Consider the following 26,717-nt stretch of genomic DNA (forward strand, 5'->3'; position numbering starts at 1 on the left):
ACCACCCCCCCCCCCCCCCAGTGCCCCCCACTTGCGACAATCTTAGACTTTGTGATGAATACAATAACCTGTAGTGGTTGCAAGGAGGTCGTGGGAACACACTTCGACGAATGGCTGCAACGGTGCAGTCCTCGACACGTCCAACATCACAGATTATCACGCGCATAACTCGACGCTCGTATTGCGAGCGTGAGAGTCGAATGGGGGATCGATGCGTCGTTAAGTGCATCGGGTGCACGCGCGCACGTGAGAGCGGACCACGCGGGGTGGCTGGGCAGCGTCAAGCAGGGCAGCCAAGATGAAGTTAAGTGTAAAGAAAGGCAGCACATGAACAAGCGGCAGCATGAAGGACCGAGAGAAGAAGTGAGAACTTAAGCAGGGTGGCACCAAGTACAAACACGGTTATTGTGAAGAAGATGATTCTGGGAAGAGCAGCGAGAAGAAGGGCAGCAAGGGTAGAGCGAAGACGAAGAGCATTCTGGGAAGAGCAGCCAGAAGAAGGCGAGCGTAATGGGACCCTGCCTCAGGGTAGCGGGGAGCCGAACACCTCGACGAGAAGGGGCGTGAGGTCGTCAACGACGCCCTCCTTGCGAGAGATCTCCAGGTACTGCTTGGAGTGCTCCTCGTTCAGGTTGCGCAGGTCGGCCAGCTTCTGCACCATCTTGGGGTAGAGGAGGTGGCCGCCCGGCGGCGGGTGGTGGCACGAGATGTAGGTGCGCAGCGTCTCCGAGAGCCGCTCCTGGCAAGCCTCCACGCGGTCACGATCCGTCACGCCCGGACGGTCTGGGTTGACGGTTGGGGGAGGGGGGGGGTGATGGAGGCAGGAGCAGAGAGAAAGGTCAGCGGTCACAGGGTGATTTGTGCGAAGGTCTTGTGAAAAGTGCAGTTGCACCGCCCGCATGGTATACCCGTTGAGATTGAAAACTTATTTCTTCAAGATGCTTTTTTGTGTTTGGTTTGTCGTCCCCCCCCCCACACCTCCGATTCGCGCGGTCGGCTACGTACGGTGCAAAAGCAGTTCAACATACATACAAATATACAGATTACCGTTGGAGGATTTGGAGGGCCAACCGCTCCCATGTCACCTCCCCCCCCCCTCCCCCTAATGCGTTTGATGCCACCACACACTCTGCCAGATCCCATTCCAGTTGCACAGTCAACACGTGACCTCCAAACCCTGTACTTGTGATGCGATCCACGGTTGGCTATGTACGGTGCGAAAGAAGTTCAACTTCGGAATCGATGGCTCACGTTGGGCGGTAAAGTCAGAATCAGAATATTTATTTATACTGGCAGGAATCCAATGAGCTATGAAGCTCTTTTTTCACATGTGTCCCACACTGTTTATTTCACAGATGTCCAAAGTGGTGCAGTGGTAATGGCAAGAAGGTCCTGGGTTCGAGTCCCGACTCGGGTGCCTTTCTGCGTGGAGTGTGTATGTTCTCCCCCATATTCTGCTAACATGACCTGCACATAACTCAATTGGGATTAGACGTAGCGACATCACCACTCCCCTACTACAAAAACAACTTGGCAGGATCTTTCTAAATATGAGTCAGTGAGGCCTTCGTGGGTAAACAAGTGGAATAAAACAAATTATTATCTTCGCTTAGTCGACTCGTATAGCAATAAAACAAATTATAAACGTATTTTCACTGACAGTTATCAACACAAAGACCTCCCGTGTAGCTGGCAATGTAGGCTACACAGGAGGTCTTTGTTTCACGAATGTTGCAAATTCGAACTCAGTTGAACCTTTTTTTTCAATCAAATGGTTAATCGGTACCGAACCTTTTCAAAATGACGTGCAACCACTTGCATGCAGTGTTTTCCAGTTGCACTCGCGCCCAAACACATCGCTGTTCGTTTCTTGGCGCCGACAGTTCACGTGGCTTTCAGTGCACGCAAAACGCCCATGTTTGGTTTCTAGCGAAATGCCAGTGCCCATCTGCGGTGCATCGCTCATCGAGGCCACAGCCGTGCCTTCTCCACTTTAACACTGTCCAGACGATGTTCATGCGTTTGTAGTCACATCGGGGATGTCACTGTATGGTGCTGGCCCGGAAGGGTCATGCCGTTCGATGTTCCTACATCGTGGGCAGCACCGTGTGGGTGGCTGTGTGTAACACCAGCCCTAGCAAGGCTTGGCGAGCACTGGGATAGTGCGGGCACCACACACAGCGTGCGGTGGGGGCTCCTCCGAGGGGGAGGGGGTGAGCGTCAGCCCAGGGGCAAGGTTGCCCCAGGCCATGGCACTCTGGTTGACCCGGTAGACACATCATCCGGAATGTCCATACAGGGGGCCCCAGGTGGGGGGACTAGGGGGTGATCACGTGTCCGGAGAGAGCTCTTGAGAAGGATCGAGAGGGAACGAGATTGTTTGGGAAGGCAGGCGGGGCCGAGGACGGAGCTGCCCCGACCGGAGAGGGATATAAGGCGGGTCCCTGAGAGGGACCCGGGGTCTCTCTTCGTTCCACAAGCTGGAAGTTCCGGGTCTCAAGCTGGAAGCGCCTCGTCCTACGGGGGACCACGTGGTCGGAGACCCGAGCAAGGGTCCGACCCTTCGTAGCTGTAACTCCTCTGTATAGTGTAGTTAGCTGGGTGGTCACCACCCTAGGTTGTATCTGGTAAAGGGGCAGTTACCCCTTTGTGTTACGGTGTTACAAATAAATGTGTTGCCTCTAAAATGGACAACGTCTGCGACTCAGTTGGACTCACTACACGTTGATTGGTAACCGTCCCAATTGGATGCACACCACAGTTTTGTTTCGTCAAAGTGAACTTCTGCGTGGGTGACTGTAATGAAAGGGGCTTGTTTTTTTTAAAACAAGAGTGATGTGCATATTTGCTAAAAATAAAAGAGGATAACTCACGTGATGAATATGATTAATGGTTCATACTAAGTCTGACTAGGGGACTGTGCCTTCAGGGTGACCTCTGTTTGACAGCATACCCCCCTCCCCCCCTAGCCACTGCGATAGGTGCATCCAATAGCAACAGGAAACACATTCAGGGTCAATTATCGAGGTTTTAGTAAAAATCCAACACAACAGCTTTTTTTTTTATTTTAAAGCTTGCCCACTCCTGCACGCATGGTATTTGCATGCTGTGTTTTTCAGTTGAAAGTCGACGCGGTTTTATTTGCCACACGGGGGGCGTGTTGTTGTGCGCAGCGACGGTCTGAATTGTGAATGCTGCTATTGGTGCCACTTTTTGAGAGGGCAGGACTCTCCATTATAGGAATGCTCACACTGGGCAAGTGACGTTACCCTGTGTCGGTGATCGACCCCAGAAGTTTGCAGAAGAACTTCTGAGGTCGGTTCACTCGACCTCTTTGTCTCCACGGTAGGGGACACACATTTTCAAACCCTGCAAAAATTGTTTATTGTTTTGTCGGTCAAACACTATAATATTTATTCTCAGTACTGACTGTTTCTGAATAAAGTGTGCGATGAAATATACATGATTGGTATATCAGCTCGTTTTGCCTGAGTACAGGGCCGCCTAAGATGCGGCAGCAAAAAGGGGAAATGCACCCCAGGGTGGACACAAAATAGAGGGCCCCACAGCGGGGCTCGGTTTTTTGGTCGCCAATGAACAAGGCTCCCTCCCCACCCACGTGGCATTTGGGCCCAGGTCTCCCGCCCCATAGCCACCTCCAGGAATGTTTGTGTGGCCGTGCAGAGGACCCAGGATCTCGGCTATGCCAGCTCAGCTGTCTGACCTCGTGAGCCCCGACTGATCCATTTCCACAGAAGATTGTCGAATGCATTAGGTCATTGATGCTTTGCACTCTGCCAGAATTAGTGTCGCATTGGTCAATGTAGGCAAGGTGCTGTGACAAAATGTAACATGACTCAGATGCAGTATTAATGGGTACACCAGAGTTAAGTCAATCGGCAGGTCACGTGCGGTGGATTAAAGTGTGGGTACTCCCACCTCCTCCGAGACATTTCACCAGCGTGAAAGAGTAGGCCAAACATTCCGTGCACAGGAGCTCTCTGTGGAGGCCCTCATCCGCTAGCAATGACCAAGAAATTGGACCCTCTATTTGGGCCCTGTCTGGTCCCCCCAGAGCTCATCTTACCTCTCATGTATTCCAGCAGTGAAGAGGCAGGCCAACCCTATGTTTTTATTTTCTATTTTACCAGGTAAGGACCACTGAGTTTTATAGCTATTTTTTAGAAGCAACCTGGCCACAAATGATAGCTCAATTAAGTGGCTTATCATGTATACATTTATAGCAGCCAAATGCTCTAAACGCGTGTTTATAAATATGAAGCGAAAAAACGGAGGACCTGGAGAAAAATCCACACGACCACGGTGAGAGACACATGCAAATTCCAAATATACAGGTATCAGGGTCGGGATCGAACCCGTGACCTCCTGTATACCGGGTGAGGTGAACATCTCGCCTCCACGGCGCCCACCTGGAGAGAAGATGCAGATGGCCATGAGCAGCACATGCTCCGCTTCATGGAGATTCAGCTTCTTGAGGCCAACCTGGAACTTCACCAGGGGCTCCATGAGCTCCATGGAGTGGCCTGCTGTGGGAAGCAGGAACGCATATCTATATTTGCTATTTGTGGTTAATTTGGTGTCCTTCCCCCGCACCTCCAATTAGTATGTTTGGCTACATACAGTGCGAAAGATCATCATCATTGTCGTCGTCACCACAAACATCATCATCATTGTCAGCCATGGTCAATCCACCTCCAGATGAAGGCCTCTCCAAGCCGTCACGAACAATCCCGCATAGCTGATTTCGTCGCTCCGTCTCTCCCTGGTGGACGTCCTCTCTGTTGCGTTTGGATTCCCCGGCCGCCGCTCCGTCTCACTAGTCTGGAGCGGTTAGCTAGCGACACGTCCTGCCAAGGGCCCACTTTACTCTTCTCCACAGTTTTCCTCCTCCACGCCATTTCAGGAGGCAAAATAAGAATCCATCCGACGGCCCCGGACGCCGTCGGATGGCGGTCCAATCATAATGCAACCGAACGGAAGAGAGAAGGGAGGTGTTCAATGCGTTTGTTTGCATCTACGGGTGCTACGTGGTGCACCGTAGAGGACAGTGCAAGCAAAAAAAATTCCACCACCCGTTTCCAAAACCTCCACGTCTGTGCTCTGCCTTCCACCGGCTGGCGCTCACCAGCGTCAAGTACTGTCAAATAGCCCCCACGACCCGCACGGTGTACGTGGGCCCTCTCCCAGCAGTGGACTGAGAAGCAGGCCGTATGTGTGCACGATGTTTGCATGGTGGGAGGAAACTTGCGTGCCCATTAAAAGCCCGGTACTATGCGTACAAGGGAGACAGTACTCACCCTGGGTGACGTCCGTGATGCAGTACTTGAACTCGTTGCTGCCGCACGTCCAGGAGTTGTCCTCCAAGGAGAAGGACTGGTTGGAGCGCAAGATGATGATCTCGATCACACTCGACTTGAGCAGTGCGATCTGGTCTTCGGTGTGGAGTTCCCTGCAGTGCACAAACAGCAAACACGGCACGCAGCGATAACGATCAGCAGCGTCGGCAGCAGCAGCAGCAGCGATAATCATCAATCCACCTCTCTAAACTCCTGCCATGTCTGAAGGTAAAGACGGCGGTCACTGCGTCACGTGTTTTCAGATGCGCTCCTGCGGCCGTCTGGAACGTTCAACCATCCAATATTAGGAAGCCATTGTAGCTACGCACTTTTACATCTAAATAGAAAACTAGCTTGTTGTCCTTCCCCCCCCCCCCCCCCACACACCTCTGCTTAGCACGGTTGGCTGCGTATAGTACGGTGAAACAAGTTCAACATACACATAGGTATGTATTGCGATGCAACAATCCGTTGGGCTCCTGTGCGCGCGCACGCCAATTCCGCCGTGCCATCGGACGCATTCCCCTCTTTGGCTATCCCTCCGCGGTTGGCCTCGACTCTCGGCCACCATCACGTCCGGCGCCGCATTCGGCTCAAGCACCGCTCAACTTTTCCGAGAAGCCAAGAACGACGCCTCTAACGTGGGCATCGTTCTCCAATTGACGTGTTACTCTCCTCCTGTCTCTGCGGTGTATTTCACATTGCACGCACCTCTCGAATCCACGCTTCTTTTAGAACGCGATTCAACTCGTTCAATTATTGTCTTTGTTCCCGTCCATGTTTCTAAATGTGCGAGTCGCAGCAGGTGACATGCACAGGTTAAAAAAGTGTTCCTCTACAGCCACGTTGGGACGTTGCTCTTCGTTCTCGAGTTCAGCGTTTTCAATCGACACTCCTCCAACACTCTCCTGTCCACCTCTTTATGTCATCAGTTTGATCGTCATCTACTATCTCCAGTGATCCCCGCCCTCGGTGTTCATACGTGAGATGTATTTTCGACAAACTTGTTGTACGTGACTTTTGTTTAGCTGGCAATAACTTTTTTTGTCAGCGATTTCCCCCGCCCCCCCCATCATCTGTATATATGTACGGTGATCTTCTTTCACACCGTACGTAGCCAACCATCCTCATTGGAGGTGCTGGAGGACAACACATTAAGGGACCATCCCAACCACACTACGCCATTTTTGTTTCCCTGGCAATAACTTTTTTCGTGTCAGCGAGTTTTTTTCCCATCATCTGTAGCCACCTCCTAAACGTAAGCTTTGCTGTCGTTGTCATTGCGATGAAGATTACTTTAAGGGGCGCGAAGTCAGCGGAGGGACCCGCAGCAGAGGGCAGAGAGGGACAACCAGTGGCAGAGAAGGCACTTGCATCACGCGCGAGCAATGACGTAGCGTGGTTGGCATGGTCCCTGGTGCAAAGAATACATTTGGCCCTCCCCTGTCCATGTGTGTAAAAATGCACGTTGATCTTCTTTCACTGTCCTAATCGGAGGTGCTGGAGAAGGACAACAAATTAAGGGGGAAGGACAACAAGCTAGGACAACAAGGACAACACACCCCCCCCCCACCCCGCTTCCTCGCTCCTCGTATATCCCGATGCCCGCACGTTAAGCTGCTATGCCACCACCGCCGCCACCGCGCGAGAGCTGACAGGCTGCGTACTTGAACTCGGGGATGATCTTGGCGAAGCCGATGACCTTCTGGATGCTGTAGCTGACGAGGTCGGCGAGGTGCGGCAGCATGGTCAAGGGCGGATTGGCCGTGACCTCGTCGCTCCCGTCGTCCGTGCACATGGGCAGGATGCTGAAGATGTTCCCCAAGCTCATGCCCACGCTCAGGGCAGCTGGGATCCACGGAGATGCCCCCACGCACGCACGAACAACACGGCGCCTGTCACACAAGTTACCCCACCCACTGACCCCACCCACTGACCCCACCCACTGACCCAACCCACTGACCCCACCCACTTACGCCACCCACTGACCCCACTCACTGACTCCACCCACTAACCCCACCCACTGACCGCACGCACTGACCCGACCCACTGACCCAACCCAATGATCCCACCCAATGACCCTATCCAATGACCCCACCCAATGACCCACCCACTGACCCCATCCACTGACCCCATCCACTGATCCCTGCTCTATCAGCGATTGACCGATTTGCTGGACTGACGAGAAGGGCCGTGTGACCTCGGTCAGTTGGTCGGTGGGTCGATCGGCGCGATGCGTACTCGAGCACGGCGAGCGGCTTACCGGGGTGGGGTTGGCGGTACGCGTGCGCCACTTACAGGTAGGGGACGAGCAGGTGGAGTTGCTTTTCTCGAGATGTAAGCCCATTGGTGACGAGCAGAACCCCTCCTCTGAGCTGTTGTCACTCTTGCGAACCGGCGGCTGCATGGGGGGGGGGGGGGGGGTAGGGGGGACACGCGGTGCATTGTACCGGAAGGAACGGTAAAGCCCCTTTTCCACTGCCGCACCCGAGCTGAGCCAGTGCTGGGTGACCCTCACGATTGCGGGTGGTTTTCCCCTACTTGCCCGTTTGCCATGGCCGAGCCGCAGCAGTAGACGGCTGAGTTTGAACTTCCACAAAGCTCATGCTCCACCTTAAACTGCATCCATCGCACAATCCATTACAGTCCATGCGGATACCTGATGCACAAATGTAAAATTAAAAACTCTCCAGTGTGCAGCTGTGCTCATCAAGAACATACTGTACAATGCATAATGACGAAATGCCCGATCCACAAGCACGAAGGAGACAACACAGCGATGCACTCTGCTGCTCCTAATGCAGTTGTCTGGCTTGACCACCTGAATGCGAAATCATAGCTGTCGCTCTGCATCTACACGAGCCGTACGAAAGAAGTAGAAGAAGTAGAAGAAGTAGAAGATCCCCTCTCACTCGGAATTCCGAGAAGTCGGAGTAGGTGTCGTCGTAAGTCTTGCGGTGACCCTCGATGAGATCCGTGATGAGATGGTCCTGCTCGTCGCTGAGCTGCAGCCGCACCCTCTCGCTGCCGTCACACTCCATTTTGCGCTTGAGCATCATCTCCTTCTTGCGTTGCATCTCCTCCTCCGTCATTATCACTGCCGACACACATGGTGGGGGACGGGTGGGAGGGGGGGGGAGTTGGGCACGGAGGAACGTCAAGAGCGATGGTCGCACGTCCACATTCACGCCAATGCTGGTTTCCTCTCGACTGCTACCATCGCGGAAAAAAGCTTTTGTTGAGAGAGGCTTTAGAAGACCACGACCACGGCTGGGTCCTCTCTAAGGGTAGAGTTAGCTCTGTACGGGAGGCAAGGATGGATAACAGGATATCAGTTTGAGTTGTCGGATACCTCCACTCCAGGGCGTCATGGCACGGGTGGTTTTCCATTTCTGAGCCAGAACCAAAAGGGTGAAACTCTGGCTTCGCAGAACATCTTAATCTGGCTTGGGGCCCAGCAGGGCCAGGGGATAAACATTTTAATCACTGAGTGTGATGTCAGCGGCGGTGTAAAAACAAAGACATAGCGCCTCCTGAGCCATGGCAGGCAGGCTCGATCGACACAGCTGGCTCAATCGGGATTGCTGGCTCGATCGGCACGCCTGGCTCGGTCGACACGGTCGGCTTAATCGACACGGCTGCCTCGATCAACAAGGCCCCAGCGTGGCTCAGGTAGGGAGCAGAGGTCGGTCCCTCTGGTTCCCTCGTAACAGGTCCCTCGCCTATCTGACCCAGGAGCCTGTGTGCAGGTGCACCACCTGGACCCTCGATTGCTTAGTTGCTGATTATCGGCATACATTGATTCACCCTCCCAGCGACTGGTTGAAACCATAATTCGGGGTGGATGTTCTATTTTTTTACGTCTCGTTTTATGCAGTCTCGTTTGTATTGTTTCTCATTTGTAGAGTTTTGTTCGCTCCTTTACCCTAAACGTAGTCAGCATGTGGCTTGTAAGCAATGCGGACAAATCCCAAATAACCGATTTCCTGCACGTACAATTTGTCGTGTGTATTGTGAGGCTGAAACTCAATCGACAAGTCAGATCCCCTCTTTGACCCTTGGCCTAGTTTCTCCCCTCCTTGTGGTCGCTCGCGTGCATACTCCCTTCTGTAGTCTGTGTGCTGTTCTCCCACCCGTAATTAGCCCTTACGGCCGCCAGTTGTCTCTACACTTCGGAGAATTTGTTAATCTGTAACAGTCACATATCTGTCTGCAGCTCAAATCCTGTTGTGTGGTGGTTTTGATGCTCGCATGCGCTTGCTCTCTATCTCACTCTATCCATTGTGCATTCCCTCCCCAACTTCATATACTCATTGCTGGTGTCGGAATTCGATGCAAACACATAACCCAACCGTTTTTGTCACCCCTACCATAAATTTCGACGATATCCAAATCATTCGTTTTGGTTGGTACAAGACGGCGAATCAACTACGCAAGCAATTTGAAGAATTGGATGCAACTGGAAGGAGTACGTGATGCAAAGTTCTCGAGTCAATTTCAGGGACACAGCTAAAAGGAAGGATGGAAGGAAGGCCATGATCGTTGGCGTCGTCATTGTGTCTACAACCAAATCACATGGAAGTGTCCCCAATCTCATCAGATCTCAAAAAGCTAAGCAAAGTTGAGCCTGGAGAGTGCTTGGTGGGGTGATCACCACCGTGCTTGTGAGCATATGTGTGGGTGTGTGGGGAGCGGTGGTGTAGCGGTTATCGCGCTGCACTACGAATCTGGCGACCCGTTTTCGATTCCCGCTCACGGCCAATACCCAGTGAAGATTATCTGAACCGGTCCTGGGCCTCTCCTAGGTCGACTCAGCCTCAAATGAGTACCTGGTGCAGTGTGTAAACATCGCCACTGGGGAGACAAAGGTGGCCGGCTGTGGTACTCGCCACCCACCCCCTCGTGTGCTATGCCGGCACTTGCCCCAACAGTCTGTTACAGGCTATATGGAGGATCTTTGCTCTTTGTCTTTGAGTGGGTCAGTGGGAGGGTGTTGCGGTTGTATGGGTGTTATGGTTGGGTGGTTAGGTGGATGTGTGGATACGTGGATGGTTGTGTAGTGACATAGAATGGGTCACTACGGCACGTAGCGCTGGTTACTGGTAGAGAGCGGGATCGTGAGTGTAATAGCCCGGTCTACCAGCAGGGCAGGTGAAGAGTGCCACTGGCGCACGTAGCGCCGGTTGCTGGCAGAGAAGGGGCATTTGAGGTTACAGCAGCCGGTCTGCCAGTAGGGCACGTGATAGGCCAGGGTAACGGATCTAGGGTAAAGGTGACAGAGGGGACACGTGGGGCAGAGCCCAGAACCTTCTGGTAGGTTCCAGAAGGGGGCGTGGCCGAGGGCAGAGACAGGCCACGCTGAGGAGGATAAAAGGGAGTGTGTGGTGCCACGACAGCGAAGCCGCTCCATGGTGGCCGTGCCTGCGGTGGGGGTGCTGCAGCAGAGAAGCCACCCGGCTTCGTTTCCACCACTACCCCCCACATGAACACACGCACGCACTCACGTAGGGCCTCGTGGGGGGGTCACCTGCCCCTGACTTTTTACCCGAGGGCCCCCCCTCGTGGGGGTGCTCCACGGTTTCTCAGGGCCAGGGAATTGGCAGCCCCCCCCCCCCCAGGCCGAATGACACTGCGGCGCCGTGGATTAACCTAAAATTGTATGGCCACGGCGAACTCATTGACAACCGCGTTGAGGAAACACCCAAGGCACACGCGGACCAGCAGGCAGGTGGGGAGCGGGGCGGCACAGGATGCCCTTTACTATGTCCAAGGCACACGCGGATCGGCAGGCAGGCGGGGGGCGGGGCGGCACAGGCTCACCTTTAGTATGTCGTAACTCGGTGAAACAATAGAGGGCGGGCGTCGGAGAAGGGGGCTGATCTGATTGGCAGAGAGCGGGAAATCCGAGGCTCCTGATTGGATGGGAGGCCAGCGGATCGGCAGCGCGTGGGCTTTGAAGTAGAGGGATAAAAAGGGACGAAATTGAGAAGCAAGCTCTCTTTTGCCCGGGGTCTTTTGGAGTGAGGGGCCGAGGAGTAATCGTCCCCTGCTACTCGAACGTCCGTGAGACGGGTCGCAGAGCAGCCAGATCCAGTTCCCAGCAAAAGCCGCGTGCAGCCTCGTCTTTCCGCGACTTCCAACACCACGAGGTCGGATCGTAAGTACGAAGAGGAGAGGTAAGGCAAAGGGGAATATCTAATAGAGAGAGTGAGTCGGGAGAGTTCAGGCTAATCGAGTCTTAGACCGTAGAGAGATAGGTTAGTTCTGCCCTGCTGGTCCACACTGACACAGATAGGTTGGCTTCATTAATCGAGGAATAAATTGCCAGTAGACATTGTGCTGTCTCTGTGAGTACGGAGGGGGGGGGGTGCCTGGTGTTGTGAGCCTGTGCGTTGTGGTGTCCCGTGTATTCTGCCCACGTGGGTACTCTCCCCGCCGCGCAGCTCGTGGTTGGCGTGTACGAGAAGGGCACCGCGGTGTATTGGCGAGGTGGTTAGTGCGGCTGTTTAAATCACGCCACGAGGAGCAGTAGCGAGGGGGAGGGGAGAAGAGGAGAGTGGGGAGGGGCACAGGAGAACGGGGAGTCGAGGGGCAGCAGCCCCAACAAAGCCCCGACACTGGGTTGGGGCTGCTGCGGTTTGAGAATGGAGCCCGTCGTCTATGAAGCCTTCCTCCTCCTCGTCAGTGTTGGATCGGGCAGTGTGCCAGCTGTCCAGACCCGTATATAGTTATCCCCTGTACTGTGGAACGTGTAGAATAATTATATATATGCCTCCTACGACTAGTGTGTCTCTGAAGTGACCACTACAGCTGTGTTGGTGAGTGGGTCGCTGGGTGTTTCTTGCTGGTGGGCGGATGGGTGGGTGTGTGGATGAGTATGTGGTTGTGTGGGGGTACGTGTATGGATGTGTGGGTGAGTGGGTCGGTGTGTGGGTGTTGTGGGTGGGCGGGTGGGCGGGTGGATTCGTCGGTGGATCCGGGTGGCGGTACGCACGCTCCTTCATCATGCCGATCTCCGTGCAGCGTTTGAGCCGGCATGCTTGGCAGTGACGCCGGTTGTCCTTGGTGATGGTGCAGTGGCCACCCAGTGGGCAGGTGTAGGTTGCATCACGCTTCATGCTCCTCCTACCCGCGCACAACGACGGCAGGGAGTCACTCAGAGTCGGGACATCTCGTAACTTAACTGGTTGATCAAATATCAGCTTGATTACCCAATTATTAGGTTCGCACAAAATAGTTGAGGGGGGGGGCAAGAAAAAAATCCCAGTGTGCTACTGTACGGGCGATGATGGGTGGGGGCTCGTGACATCTTTAGCGGCATCGCGCTGGGTGTAGCTTGTAGAGGGTTGCCAGCCTTCAGGAGGCAGGATGTTTTAGCGACATCCAATTTTAAAGGGGCCCGGGTAATTGACCACAATTCGAATTCGATTAATCGATGCAGTCGACCGATCGTCGCTGCCCCATATTGAATGGGGTGGGTCGGGTGTTTGCAGGAGAAGACAAGTGGCTAAACCTTAGCCGGGTCTGTCCGGGTCAATGACCACATCCATTTCCCAAATTAGCGCGGTGGTCTATGCACGGTGCGATCGAAGTTCAACATACATAGATCCATTATACCCTTGCCGTTGCTATGGCTGCGGCTTCCGGTTGTGCCAGTGACCCGAAAAAAATATTGAGTAAGACATTAACGCGTGGGAAAAGGTCAACTACAACCCAGTGCTAGTCCTGGGAGCAGAGCGGTGGCGTGGCGTGGCTGGCGTCGGCCGTGGTGCAAGGAATTAAGTTAGGCCGCTGTATCCAATATCCCGTACCCCCCCACCCCCACCTCTTCATCATACAGTGTTTTGGCCCCCTCCCGGCTGTGAGGCCCGGTGCAGTTGCACCGCCTGCATACCAGAGAGCTGTGCCACTGTGCGGCATGTGAGCACTCCGGCACCGCCTGCGACGCACCCACTCGCGTACGTGAGGTCTCGCAAGGTAAGCAGGATTTTCCCAGCCTGGACAGCTCTTTGATAAGCGACCACCATTCAAGATCCACCACCATCACCACCTCCCAACTCACGGTCTCGCGATGCTACAGTCACGATAAATTGATTGTAGTTCATATTTCACAACGACGAAATGCAATTGATTATATTTTCGCAGTCCATCCAAACGTTTTTCTCGACCACTTTGCTCGTACGAAATGCGCTTATTTGACCCCCAGAGTGGGTAGGCGACACCGTAAGTGCGATTATACCCACGTAGACACGTCCTCCACCACAGCCTTCAAGGTAGGGGCTGGGCTATGCAGTACGATGTGAGTCAAAAACTGCGAGAATTATGGGGAAAGTAAGACTGAGTGTAAGCGGTGGGTCAAAGAGACAGTTTGAGGTCATGAAGAAGTACGGAAATAAACGGGGATCTCTGATGCTGTCCTTATAGTACAGGACATGAAGTGAGAATGGAGGAGGAATGAGGAGAGATGAGAGTCAACGTTAACTCTGGGGTGAAGAGCTTGAGAAGGCAAAAGAAGCAGATGACGACGGCGAGAGATGAGAGCGAGACGACGTCATGGACATGACGTTGACTCCTTCCACGTTTCAAGTTTATTTCGCTTAAAACAGAGTCCAGGATGAGTCACATTTGCGAGCCTTGATCTGCCAGTAGGGGAGAGGGAGGTGTGGGAAATGATTGCTGTGTAGAATACCACCTGAGTAATTTGGACAGGAGCAATAAAGGAAGGAAGTGGGAAAGATGGGAGTGGCCTCTCCTCAGCAGTGGGAAGTTACAGGCGGATGATGGCCACAACAAAAACAACAGCAGCAGCCGCCACTGTGAGACAAGAATGGGTTATTTTACTTCTGAATTAACATTCATCATGGGGCTGGAGCGGTGGTAGTCGTGCTGTACTAAGTATCCGGGCGAGCTGAGTTTGATCCCCAGCTGTGGCTGCTAACGTCAGTGGCGATCGTCGTCCAAAACGAACCTGGGCCACCTACCCCACCAACGCCCTTCTTTTCAGCCTCCCCCACCCCGCCCCACTGACCAGCGTGGTGAAGTATGGTCAAACAACCCCCATGACTGACCTTACCCGGGAGATGGCTTCACCAAGAAATGGATTGACAAAAGGGTTGTACAGAACAACTAAGAGAACAACAATCTGTTGCCAACTTGACAACACGTCTGCTCTGCCGCTACGCTAATAATACAAAAGGTCCACGCGGACTATTTTCACGTGTTGGTAGCACCTAAGTTGGAGGGGGAAAAAACAACTTTCGCGTAGCCGAGATCTTTTAATCACCACTGAAATACGAATTACGCAACGTCCACCTTGGTTGAATAAGTAAGTTATCACTTAATCCACTATTGCGAGCGATGGGGAGAGTAACTGATAGCCCTACACATTTGCCAATGCCCGTGATGGCCGCTAATTAATTATCACAAGCAACACGTCGCGAGTGATTCACTCGTTCGTCAATCACAACCACTGCACAGACGATCTCAAATTAGTAGCGGGGAGCGGGGGGGGTGCGCAATTTTCTATTTTTTGTGGATTGTTAATTCACTTATTCATATATGTGCGGAGCGGAAAGTGGACGGTGAGATTTCTGGGGTTTTAACCCTATTTTTTTCACAATGCTGTTAGACTGGCTGTGCAGTTGGGATTAATTATACACTGTGTAACAACAACAACAACAACAAAAAATTGTCCCTGGGTACTAAGTGTTATTTTCCAATTGCTTATGCCTCAAAAGTACAGAAAATGGCTATTATTATCCCCACAAACTTTGCTTTTGTGACCAGGACAGTGATATTTTGAAATGTACCTATTGTCAATGATGAAACGTGGTGTGCATTTGTGGCATTCCTTCACGTAAAGAATCCTGGTCACAAGAGCAAAGTTGGTTTGGAATCATAGCCATTTTCTGTACTTTTGAGGTACAGTATAAGCAATTAGAAAATAACACTTACTACCCAGGAACAAAAATTGTGTTACATCGTGTTATATTATCGACGTAAGACATTACCGACCACCCGCGTACAAGGTCCACCGAGCCGTAACAATCACGTGTTTTTGTGCCCTGTATCCCTCTAAGCCCTTGAACAGCTTCATGAACTTTAAATGCAGTTGCTGTGAGGGCTGCAACGATCAGATAATCGGCTCAAGATGTTTCGTGCTGGCCCCAAGTCCGGCAAAACCGTGGGTGATGGAAACGCAAAAAAAATATAACCAGCCGACGCTCTTTTAACACGGCAGCAACTTCACGACGTTCGTCAAACATTCGTGAAAAGGAAGACGCCGCCAGCCATCCCTCTCGCTGTACCCGACCGCGTCGCTCTGCTGCGCGCATTCTCGGCCGCGGGATGTCTGACCCAAAGTTATATATATATGTTTTTTTTAAACATCGTTGACTAATAGACGTCGTAAGAAATCGCTCGCTCGCTCGCTCGCGCACTCACTCCTTCAATCTGTGCTGCTGCTGCTGCCGCATTGGCGGTGTTGCACGAGTACAATGAACAAAACAAACAACAACAACAAAGCTCAATACATCCGTCAACCACAACAGTGCCCATAGAAGAGATAAATAATGCACAACACGAGACCCGTCGGGCAAAGGTCGCACCTCACACACGTCCTCCTGTGACGAAGGGCCAACGTCTGAAACGTCGCTTGTTGTCCTTGACTAATGTGTTGACGGCTTGTGTTCTATTTACACGTGTAAATATATATCTCTCTCCATTAAAAGCCAACAGCAGCACCAACGAGATGGGGAGGGGAAAATGCAGCACGAATAACAACATCTTGTGGGAGGGGTGATGCCTCAGTCGAGTTGTCCGTGTGAGCGTGGTGCGAGGCATCCCGTCGTCTCGGTGCCGTGAGTCACCGCCATCGGCCCCCTCCCGGCGTTCCCGTGGAGACGCCGAGCCTCGTCCAGGTCACGGTGCCGCGTTGGCGCTCCAAAGCGGCACCGTGAGCGTCGTCCGCCCACTCCTGATGCATCCCCCCCCCCCCCCCCCCACCAGCGCTGTTGTCGGCACACGCGACTCGGGTGCCAACGATGAGAATTGACGGCGGCGCGCGTGGTGTTTCGCGCGCGTCGTCGATTCAGAGGGTTGAACCGAAACCGAAAAGCAGAACGGAAAAACCGGTTACAACCATTAATTTCCCAGAGCGCAAAGAGAGAGAGAGAAAAAAAGGAAAACTGAATCGGATATATATTGTTTATGCTCCAAAATGATAAACGCTATCCACTGCTGGATGAAGGTCGCTCCGGATACGTTTGAAAGTAACAATTTATTCCGCACCTGCACATCAGCTGATATCATCGCTCCATCTCCCCGGTTGTACTCTTGGTGGACATGCAAAATTCACATCCTTGCGTTTGGTTTCGTCTATTTGTCTCTCTCATGGGTGTTTTTTTGTCAAATAGCCCGACTTGCTGTCCACAATTACCTGTCTAACTCGAAGCAGGTTGGTTTTTCTTCCATTCTAGTTTTTGCTCGACCTCACTGCAGCCTTTGGCACAATTGATCATCCCACTCTCATTTCTACCCTTTCTTCTCTTGGCATATCGGGCAACGGCTCTTTCTTGGGTCCAGTCCTATCTTTCTTTCCTCGCGCACTTCAGCTGTCTCAACCACGTTACCTCTACCCCTTGACCCGTCACTGTCGGTGTCCCCCAAGGTTCTGTCTTCGGCCCCCCTTCTTCTCTCTCTCTCTCTTTATATACCTCCACTTGATTCCCTTCTCTCATCGTTCAATCTCCCACATCATTTATTTGCTGATGACACCCACATGTGTCTCGCTTTCTCCTCCTTCACTGTGGACCTTGCTCTGCACATTGACTCGTGTCTCATCGCCATCCAGGCTTGGGATGACCCACCACTTTCTCTCCATCAACACTTCAAAAACAGAAATCCTCTTCTTCCCAGTTTCACGTTCTCTCCCTCTCTGTCCCACTATCCCATTTCTCCCACTTTCTCTTACTCCGGTAGAGTCTGTCCACAACCTCGGTGTAACTTTCGACTCATAACTCTCCCTATTTAACCATATAAACGCCACTACTCATTCCTGCCGTATTCACCTCTACAACATTCGTAAAATGCGCCGTGTCATCACAATCACTGCCACCAAACTCCTTATTCACTCCCTCATCTTTACTCGACTCGACTATTGCAATTTTCTAACTATCGGTTTACCATCATACGCGTTCAAACCACGCCAACAAATTTTAAACGCCTCTGCCCGTATAATCTTTAATCTCCCCTTCCATTCTCACACATCACCCCTCCTCATTCAGCTACACTGCCTTCCTGTTTATTATCGTTGCCTCTTTAAATTCCTTACCTTATATTCTGGGTTCTTTCGGTAGAGTCACGTAGAAGGGAAACAATAAAATAATAAAAATAGAAAACAATAAAATCCTCACGACGTTTCGACTGCAACACAAGCAATCATCATCAGGTGTGAAAACCACACCTGATGATGATTGCTCGTGTGAAAACCACACCTGATGATGATTGCTTGTGTTGCAGTCGAAACGTCGTGAGAATTTTATTGTTTTATATTTTTATTATTTTATTGTTTTCCTTCTACGTGACTTTACCGAAAGAACCGAGAATATGAATCCCTGCAGTCACGAAAGCTTTAAATTAAAAAAATGTCCTTACCTTAGTTAATAAATGTCTCTACTGCTTGGCTCCTCCTTCACCTCTCTTCACTCATCTCACTGAATGTTCCTGCCCGCTCTCTGGGTTCTAGATCTTTGCCGTCTCTTTTTGTTCCTCCTTCCCCATGCGCGCAGTCTCGGTTTCGCTCATTCTCTCTCCTAGCCTATCCTCACTGGAATCAACTGCCCTTACGCGTCAAACAATTACCCTCTTTCACTACCTTCCACTCTTCTCTTATAAACCCACTTATTCTCTCTTGCCCACCCTTCTCCCCTTGTCGTCCTCCCCACTCGTACTAACGCCGCCTTCCCAGTGCCCAACTCCCCACGGTCACCCAGCATCAATCCACCCATCTCATTTCCATCTTCGCTGATTCCACGCTTTGCCACCACCACCTAATTTTACACAAATCCCGTCCACTCACCTCGTTTCATCTCGCCAACCATCTTGTTCCATAGTTAGTTTACTGTACAGCGCATTGGTTTAGGCGCTCTAAAAATGTATGATAAGATAAGACAGTTTAGGGCCCAATTAATACAGGGTTTTTAGACTAACCCTACAGCCTGGGAGGGGTTCTGACAAAAACATTGCGAGTTGAAACGTCTTTACAACGATTAAAATGCAATACTGTAGCCCTGTGATACATCCTGTAAGCATCTATGATCTGAATTCTGTTCCGTGTCTCCACACGTAAATCGATTATTTAGTTCAACAGCCAATTGGCTTTCCAGACCAATACTATCCGGCACTCAGTACATATGTCAACGTTGGCACGTGGTTGGAATCGATTGGCCCAACGTTTCCCCCAACGTTGCACGTTTACTGGGGACGCTTGCGCACGATAAACCATGTCGGTGATTTGGTCATTAAAGCATCACGATGTCGTATTGCTGCCAGTTATGCGGCGAAGTGGAACTCGTTTGGTCCAACTCAGCCGCGTAGGACTTCACAGCGAATGTTACGATTCGTCGGACTGAGTCATAGTTTCGTCCGATGTGGCTTTGGGGTTGTTTTTTTTTACCGACAATTCGTGTATCACATGATTACAAAGGTGGAAGTTAAATAACCAAGGTGAAGAACAATGGAATAGTTGGCATAGGGCACGTGGGCCGGTGGTAAAACTGTGAAGGGAAGCAATTGAATAAACAATGAGGCCTCTCCCCCGCCCCACCCCCCCCACCAAACTTAATCTGACCGTGCGTGCGTACAACGTGCGTACAACCGCTGAGGATGGGATTCGTTAACACAACCGGAGAAACATTTACACGTTTGCTTGGATGATTTCAAATTGCTTTTGGGCGCTGCCAACTGCCAACTGCCGCTGCTGTGGCTGGGTGAACAACGGAAGCCGACAGCCCAGAGTGAAATGACAATTGCCCTGTAGGATTTCAGTGGTGCTCAAGGTTTCTTTGATTAAGAAGGCTGTGTGAGAACAAAGAACGGATGATACTCTTCAATGAGATCTAATGGCCTTACTTTATGAGCGCGTGTGTTTTGTTACCGACATACTTTTTTTCCTATCAAATGGAAACTTAAGGAAGCCTTAGGGTGGAAGTGTTACGTAGCAACAAAGGATAGGTCTCTTCCAGCCCACAGTACCCGACGAAGCCTCCCCCTTGCATGGTCCCACCCACCTCCAACGAGCGAGACAGCTCGTCAGCAATGGCTTGCAGTAGCAGATCCAGGGACAGTGGACGAAATTCCACGTTCCTATGGCAAGCATTGCTGACTCGCATCAAAGTTATAGGCGAATACTTTTTTATCGACCCCCATCGATATAAAGTGTGAAGTAGATACTTACCCACCTCCCCCCCCCCCCCCACATTATTTGAACTCATTGTGCCGAGAACTTTGACCGCAGATCTACCTGGCCAAAAGCATTAGCAAACTGCAGCGTGTGTACAATACTTTGGCGCGTGTCGTGGCTGTTACTGCAAGATCCGACCATATCAGCCCAGTGCTCGCTGAGCTGCTTTGGCTTCTAATTTTCCGAACAAATGCATTATAAGGTCGCACTCATTACACACAAAGTGTTTGTTTGCGAATGAACCACAAGGAGTATACATAAGCCGTCATCGCAGCGGCGGCTTTTGGTTAACCATGGAACAAAAACGGCCACCGCGTCTCGTGCGTTTTAGATGCGCTTCAGCGGCCGTCTGGAACGTTCTTCCTTCCGAAATTAGGAAGCCACTTGGAGCTATGCGCTTTTAAATCTAGACTGAAAACGCATTTCTTTAGAACTGCTTTTTGCTCTGTTTAGTTTCTCCCCCCCCCCCCCCCTCCAATTAGCACGGTTGTCTACGTACGGTGTGAAAGAAGTCCAACATTCGGTACACACATACATAACAGACAGACCGACTCGCCGCAGTCAGACAGCCTGTACACGGACGAGTGTGGCTGCTGCTGCTGCTGCTCCTGCTGCTCCTGCCGCTGCTGTCGTGCGTCCTCACCTGAAGAAGCCCTTGCAGCCCTCGCAGGTCATCGCGTTGAAGTGGTAGCCCGTGGCGTGGTCGCCGCACACGCCGCACACGCGCACGCCCCCCCTGCTCAAGTCCTGCATGTGCGCGTCGACGCAGAACGCGCTGCTGCTGCTGTTGTTGTTGTTGTTGACGGGGCTGTCCATGCGTACGTCCGTCATGCCTCCCCCTCCCACCGGCGGAGCAGCTGGCGGCGCCTGTCGGGGAGAGGCGCGCGCGCACGCACGCACGTGCTACACAAGGCGACATTGTTCTAAGTTACTGGTGGTGGTGGTGGTGGTCGCGGCGAAATGAAACAGCGCACGTAGAAACCAGGAGGCGCGCCGTGTGTGTGTGTGTGTGGTGGGGTTTTTCTTCTCGGAAAGAAACGCGTGCACCCATCTTTGTCGACCCGCGAGCCCAAGGGGGGGTCGGCAACCTGCGGCTCTTTAAGGACTGGCTCCGTGACGTCGTTTATTGAGGACCGCCACCATCGTCGTCTCGCATTCACCACGAGCATTGCGGATTTTTTACGGAATTCCCCCCCCCCCAAAAAAAAATGTCTCTTCTTGTTATTTTGGTTGCCGACCATTGTGCCAGCCGCAGTTCCTTCCATGCCATCCAACTCCCCCCCCCCCTCTCCTCACCCCCCCCCCCTCCCGAACGAATACATTACAAGGTCGCACTCATTACACACAGTCATTGCCACTAATGAACAACAGCACCATGTTTATCTCGTCAAGGGGCATGAACCATCACGCGAACTCCGGTGGTCATCCTCGCAGCAGCAGCGGCTTTTGGCGAACCATCGGACAAAGACGGCCGTCACCGCATCGCGCGGCGCTTTCAGGTGCGCTTCTACGGCCGTCTGGAACGCTCTTCCTTCCGATATTAGGAAGCCACTGGAGCTATGCACTTTTAAATCATCTAGATTGAAAACGCATTTCTTGAGAACTGCATTTTTGTGTTTAGTCTGTTGTCCTTCTGCCGCAACTCCGATTAGCACGGTTGACTACGTACGGTGCGAAAGAAGTTCAGCATACATCCCCTCTTCACGCTCACAGCCACCACGTGGTACACGGGGCTTCTTGAACCGTGACCACGTGGCTTCCCCCGTGCCTGCCTCAGCCATTGTGTGCAGATTAGCATCATTGCAGTGGCGTGGTCACGTTTCAAATCTGCTGTAGAGTTCGTCCGCGGGTACCCCAGCAGCAGTCAATGCCGAGGTGTGGAATACTTCGTGGGAGGTTGCTCATTCCCCTCTGCTGCTCCCATCGTCTGCAAGTACCTCCAACTCCCCCAGCCATGCGTGCTGCCGGCTCCCTTCCCCCAAGCCCACGATCTCCCTTCATTGCCTACGACTGTCTGCCTCTCGTCCAAGTGTATGGCCACTGTTCATTTACAGAGTCTTGCGACGCAGTCGCATTTAGACGCTATACAAATCCAACTGCTGTCGTATTGTATTCTGTTATTTCGCATTCATTGAAATTGCATCGCATAATCACGCCCCTGTGAGCACTCTCTCTAAGTGGTAGATGTGGTTTCTCGTACTGTCGCTTCGGAGTGTACGTCGAACAGAAGAGGCACTCGCGTGCGGCTTTGTCTGACTCCTCTTTTCACAATCTCCACATTTAGAGTACCCACCTGCTAACCTTACCACTGTTAAAAACGAAGCTAAACTTTTATTTCACTATGTAAGGCCCACTGAGCTGCACAACTCTTTTTCAGAAGCGACCTGGTCACAAATGATTGCTCAATGAAGTGGTTTATCGCGTGGAAATTTTTGAGCAGCCAAATACTCTAAATGCTTGTTTCTAAATCTGGAGGGAAAACCCAGAGGACCCGGAGAAAAATCCAGCACGGGGAGAGAGACACGAAAACTCCAAATAAACAGGCATCAGAGTCGGGATCGAATACACGACCTCCTGCATACCAGGCGAGGCAACTAACATCTCGCCACCGTGGCGCACGGCCTTGACCAGAGACAAAGACACCCACAGAAGGAGGGGGGGGGGGGATACCACAAAAAGTCTGCCAATGAAGAGAACCCAAGACAACAACAACAGTAATGGACACATCCCCGGTGCACATTGCGACGCGGTCAGGCCTCTAAAAGTGGAAGCGTTCCGAGGTGTGCACTCTCTTGAATCACATTCTGATAAGCGGAGTGCTGTCTAACAAATGAATCGATTGGCGGTGACCCGGGTCACCATCGTGACCCGGGGGTGCCAAAACCTCCATAACTCCGAAACCAGAAGGCCTATGAAGACGGGAGATGTCACCGAGCCCGATACGCACGCCAAATATGGAAATAAAAAACAAACGCAAAACACCCATAAAAAGGGGGGCTGCTGGGGATTTGTGCGTGGCAACGGCTGTTTATTGCTTGTTTTGAAAGTACATCAGGATGCTGGTCTGGTCATTCCCCAGCACGTTCTGCTTCTTACGGGGGTGGCCACCCCCCTTGTCTTTGGGAGCGAGACCACTTGGAGGCAATGGCGCATCAGGCGCTCTCTTGGTACGGCCGACGGTCATGGTTGTGCTGGCGGGATCGACATCGTCATCATCATCGCTCCCAGCGTCGCCCTCCGGCAGGACAGGGTAGTACCAGCGATGCTCCCAGAAAAAAACCTTAAACTATGCCCGGCCCACCAATATTTTGCGGTGACTCGGGCTACCGCCAATCGATTCAAATGGAGAAAGAGCGTACGCATTCCAATGTTCAAACGACAGCGGGTGTACAGGAATGCGCCAGCTATTGGCCAATGCATCCTTACAAAATCGTGATAGAAAATAGTGTCAAAAATATCGTAGAGAGGGAGTGCTGGAGATCAGCAAAAAATCAGTTTGCCTTATTTTCTGGGAAAACCAACAACAGATGCAAGATTTCGTGGAAAAATGATGCAAAAGAGAAATCGATGACAACACGGCGAGATTTAAATGTGATATTTATTGGTTTAGAGAAGGCGTGCGTTCGGGTGTCAAGTGGACTGTCGTGGAGGACTCTTGGGGACAGGAATGCTGCAGAAAGTATCTGTCAGAATTATCCAGGACACGTACAGAGACAGTGCCGCGCGAGTAGCGGGTGTTTCTGGGTACGCGAGTGCAAATCTACGTCGGAAGGGGGAATTTTATTTTTATTTGAACTTAAACCAATCTAATAAATTAGCAAACAAAAATGAAGGCAGTCGTGTTTCAGTTTCAGTTTATTTTGGTATAGCCCTGTGAGCCATTCGGCTCTTGAATCGGGTGCAACTACAACAAAAAAACAAAAACACGAACAAGAAAACATCTTAAAGTGACTTTGTGTTGACTGTGCAAACAGAAAATCCATGGAAAAAAAACAGCAAAATATTCCTGAAAAAAGCACCGTACACCAACGCTGTGTGCCAACAAATCCCAGTGGGATGCAAGTCAAACAACAACAACCACAAGAAAACTTAGATTATCAAAATTATAGCGTGAATACACAATCGATACTTTTTGTTCAAAATGAAATGCTGCCAGGTGTAACCCACGACCTTTGTAATCCAAAGGTTGTCGGTTTGAGTCAACCTCTGAGCGCGGCAGTTGTACAACCCGCAACCCTCCTTCCACCGCCACCGCCTTCGCCTCTGGCCACCGAGCGGTCTAAACGAAAGAGTAGATCAGGGCTAGCCGAACGGCAGGTCGCATCATGTGGTGTGGGTGAAGTGTATGGATGGACCACTCCCACCTCTACGAAGACGTCTGACCAGCGTGTAAAAAGATGACAAAAATGACCCCTCTTTAGAGGGACTCTCAGGGTACTTCCTTAAGCAGAAGTTCTCTGAGAGCACAAACGGGGGGGGGGGGGTACAAACGGGGGGGGGGGGGGGGCGGCTCGATCACACAGCGGCCCCAGCCAGGGCGATGCTCGCGTCTGGGTGTGTGCGCAGACGAAGTCGTTTACGGGTGGGGGCAGCCTAAGGCCTCGCGAGCCGAGCACGGCACCACTACTTCACGTCGTGCGCGGCCCGCGGCCTCGATCCGAGTCGCCCCTCATGGCTACCCGAGAGGCCTGCCAGACTCCACGTATTAGGCCGTCACTGGGAGCATCGGTAGCGATCCGCCCGGTGAAACTAAATACATTTTTTGGTCACGTATTTTTTGGGGGGCCCAGGTCAAAGGTCACACGTCAAACAAAAGAGCTCGATATCCATACCACAGTTGCGCCGGTTCTTTACGACCAGCGGCGACATGAGCGAACAGCTGCAGCGTGCTCGTCTTATCGTGTCTTCAGCCATCCTCGAGGGTTTGCTGCACTATGGGCAATCCTTCACCACTGACTTCGGTCTTCTGCTATCCACACTGTCTATTCCAGCGTGAGCCTCCTCCATGCTTTGACGTTATCTAACCATGTCATCGTCGCTCTTCCTCGCACACGTAAACCGGGTATTGTACCTTAAACAATCCGCTTTTCCAAACAAGTTCCGTTTTTTTATCGTGACATGACCACAGTAGGCTAGCTTTCTTAATTTTACCACTTGTGACAGTTTCCTTTGAAATCCAGCTTCCTCCAGAACCCATTCATATGTTTTATTTTCAGTCCACGCAGTAATATCTGCCCTAGTCCTTTCATTTCAAAGTCGTTTATTCGTGCCTCCTAGTTCCTCTCGATTGTCTAACTTTCACAACCCTATGTAACAACTGGCACACAAGGGCATGCAGAATGGGGATGCTGAATCACAGCATCCCCATTCGTTCAAATGGGGATGCTGTGATTCAATCGCCTGACCCTTACACAGTTTAGCACGAATTTATTTTGAACACTTAGCATCTCCAGTGATGACTGATCCAAGATATGGAAAGGTGTGAACGGCCCATCACTTTGGTCTTATCCACATTGATGAGGAAGTTCAATTTGCGACTAACCCAATCTAAGCGATCTGTCAACTCCTGCAGCTCCACCTCGGAACCGGCAAGCAAAATTATTTCTTCGGCATACCAAAGATTTGCGACTCGTGGCCATCCGATCTGGATTCCTCCGTCACCACCAAATGTGTCTCTCATTACCTTTCTATATACAGGTTAAAAAAAAATTCAACTTTTTTTCGCGGGTCAATTTTGGGTCCTGTAAAAATGTCCCATTGTTTTTTTTACCAACCTCTCAAATTAAACCCTGAATTCAATTACAGTCGATCATCGATTATCCGAAACCGCGCGATTATCTGGCTGCTGCTTCCAACATCATCTGGCTGCTACTTCCAACATTATCTGGCTGCTACTTCCAACATTATCTGGCTAACTGCTTTCAAAATTGTCCTGTGGTCCCGTGCAAATCCGGCAAAACCGCTCCAAAGGCTGGAACCCAGTCAGGCGATCGGCACCACGTGCGTGACAAAAAAAGTAGCTAAGCTTCATTTCAGTGTTAAATATTACATCGAGTACATTATACACTACATACATAACATTTAAACAATGAAAATACTGCACGTATATACAGTGAGGGAAAAAAGTATTTGATCCCCTGCTGATTTTGAACGTTTGCCCACTCACAAAGAAATGATCAGTCTATGATTTTAATGGTAGGTTTATTTGAACAGTGAGAGACAGAATAACAACAACAAAAATCCAGAAAAACGCACGTCAAAAATGTTATAAGTTGATTTGCATTTTAATTAGGGAAATAAGTATTTGACCCCCTCTCAATCAGAAAGACTTCTGGCTCCCAGGTGTCTTTTATACAGGTAACGAGCTGAGATTAGGAGCACACTCGTAAAGGGAGTGCTCCTAATCTCAGCTTGTTATCTGTATAAAAGACACCTGTCCACAGAAGCCATCAATCAATCAGATTCCAAACTCTCCACCATGGCCAAGACCATAGAGCTATCCAAGGATGTCAGGGACAAGATTGTAGACCTACACAAGGCTGGAATGGGCTACAAGACCATTGCCAATCAGCTTGGTGAGAAGGTGACCATGCAAGATCTTACCTCGTGGAGTTGCAATGATCATGAGGACGGTGAGGAATCAGCTCAGAACTACACGGGAGGATCTTGTCAATGATCTCAAGGCAGCTGGGGCCATAGTCACCAAGAAAACAATTGGTAACACACTATGCCGTGAAGGACTGAAATCCTGCAGCGCCCGCAAGGTCCCCCTGCTCAAGAAAGCACATACATGCCCGTCTGAAGTTTGCCAATGAACATCTGAATGATTCAGAGGACAACTGGGTGAAAGTGTTGTGGTCAGATGAGACCAAAATGGAGCTCTTTGGCATCAACTCAAC

The 26,717-nt window shown here is 51.3% G+C and overlaps 1 protein-coding gene across 3 annotated transcripts in view; it reads right to left on the minus strand.

Moving 5' to 3' along the window:
* Positions 1–26,717, minus strand: part of LOC116948345 (vitamin D3 receptor-like) — a 38,104-nt gene continuing 11,387 nt past the window's right edge. Inside the window, exons 2-9 of one of the 3 annotated variants that reach the window (XM_032964930.2) lie at positions 20,462–20,685; positions 12,352–12,482; positions 8,270–8,454; positions 7,656–7,758; positions 7,025–7,205; positions 5,319–5,470; positions 4,431–4,544; positions 1–783 (exon numbers count right to left, since the gene is read on the minus strand). In XM_032964930.2, the coding sequence (XP_032820821.2) occupies positions 524–783; positions 4,431–4,544; positions 5,319–5,470; positions 7,025–7,205; positions 7,656–7,758; positions 8,270–8,454; positions 12,352–12,482; positions 20,462–20,649 (1,314 nt within the window). In that variant the 5' untranslated portion in view covers positions 20,650–20,685 and the 3' untranslated portion in view covers positions 1–523. Of the gene's footprint in view, positions 784–4,430; positions 4,548–5,318; positions 5,471–7,024; positions 7,206–7,655; positions 7,759–8,269; positions 8,455–12,351; positions 12,483–15,964; positions 16,325–20,461; positions 20,686–26,717 lie in introns of those variants that run through there. The other 2 variants (XM_032964950.2, XM_032964940.2) reach the window with 2 other exon arrangements.

Source organism: Petromyzon marinus, chromosome 2 (genome assembly GCF_048934315.1).
Source record: "Petromyzon marinus isolate PM22_M1 ecotype Great Lakes invasive population chromosome 2, UKy_Petmar_22M1.pri1.0, whole genome shotgun sequence".
In the NCBI taxonomy this organism is placed as follows: Eukaryota; Metazoa; Chordata; class Hyperoartia; order Petromyzontiformes; family Petromyzontidae; genus Petromyzon; species Petromyzon marinus.